Source organism: Penaeus monodon, chromosome 29 (genome assembly GCF_015228065.2).
Source record: "Penaeus monodon isolate SGIC_2016 chromosome 29, NSTDA_Pmon_1, whole genome shotgun sequence".
NCBI classification, from domain to species: domain Eukaryota; kingdom Metazoa; phylum Arthropoda; class Malacostraca; order Decapoda; family Penaeidae; genus Penaeus; species Penaeus monodon.
This window is the reverse complement of record NC_051414.1, coordinates 8,800,876-8,802,299: the sequence shown is the minus strand read 5'-3', so window position 1 is coordinate 8,802,299 and position 1,424 is coordinate 8,800,876. Positions and strand designations below refer to the sequence as shown.

Genomic DNA, 1,424 nt, shown 5'->3' with positions numbered 1-1,424 from the left:
GACCCATCCAAAACAATGACAACAAGCAACTCACGTGTACGTCTTCCCATCGGAGGCGCAGACGGGGTCGTAGTCCTTGTTGCACACGTCGTTGCAACGGCAGCTCGGCTTCCTCTCGCGGTCCAGCTGGCAGATCTGTCGCTCGGGGCACGTCACGTCAGAGCAGGGGTCTGGGGGGAGGGGGGGGGGTATCAGCCGTTAATGATTCAAATTGTGATTGGGGAAGTTGGAGATTACATGGCTGTGATTGGGGGAAGTTGGAGATTATATGATTGTCATTGGGGAAGTTGGAGATTACATGGCTGTGATTGGGGAAGTTGGAGATTACATAGGGCTTTGTGATTGGGGAAGTTGGAGATTAAGGGGTGAGTATTGGGGAATGAATTGTGTTAAAGGGGAATTTGGGGAGAGTGGAGAGATTACATGATTTTTTATGTTTTGGAAAAGTTGGATAAAAAATTAAAAAATGCTTTTGTGAATGGGGAATTGGAAAGATTAAAATGGCTTGGTTGGAGTAATATTTTGGTTAAATTTTGGGGTAAAAATATGGGAAAGTTTGGAGCATTAAATATTTTCATTGGGGAAAAAAGTTGGAAAAGTGATAAAAAAATGGCCTGTGGGGATTAATTAGATTAATAAGGGCAGGGAATTTAGTATAATGGTGTGTTTGGGGAAAAAAATTTTGAGACACATCGCTTTTGTTGGGGAATTCTCTGTTGAAAAAAAAAGTAATGAGTTAAAAGGTTCATGGGAATTGGAAATTAACTTATTAATTAATTACAGCTGGTGTTGGGAATTAATTATAACGAATGATTAATTAAGAAGAGGTCTGATTAGCTAGCAAGGGAGAAAAAAAAAGGAATAAAATACATATGGGAAAATAAATTATGTCAAAGGATCGAGAAGGAAGCATAGGAAAGGAATTTAATAACATTTGCTGATTAATTTCATTAGAGATTTAATAAAAATGCCAATTAAGTTGATTGAAATTATAGTGGATTAAATCATCAATTGTTGAGCATCTTATGATATCCGGATATTAACTTTTAATTGCAATTAATCTCAATTAATAATAAGAAAGGCGGCATTAATTAGACACTTTAATCCTTTCCGTGTTTGATAGAAGGTGGGAATTCATATAAAGTTAAATGGGTTAAAATTATTTATGCAATTAATAACTATGTCTAAACAATTAGAATGTATTAATTACCATGAAGGAAAGTTGGAAAAAATATATACACAAAAAACCTTGCAACCATATGAAAGAATAATTTTGTGGTCATCGTTTATTACGTGCAATGTAATTCTGCTTTTCACATGACCTAAGTAATTATATGAATACATAATGATAAATGAATAAGTGACACTTCGTTAAGATATCATGAAACCCACCGATAATAACTGAAGCGAGAGGCTGAAAGACA

The 1,424-nt window shown here is 35.7% G+C and overlaps 1 protein-coding gene across 1 annotated transcript in view; it reads right to left on the bottom strand.

Moving 5' to 3' along the window:
• Positions 1-1,424, bottom strand: part of LOC119591719 (agrin-like) — an 85,301-nt gene that overhangs the window by 508 nt on the left and 83,369 nt on the right. The window contains exon 5 of the mRNA XM_037940467.1: positions 35-170. Within this exon, the coding sequence (XP_037796395.1) occupies positions 35-170 (136 nt within the window). The remainder of the gene's footprint in view (positions 1-34; positions 171-1,424) is intronic.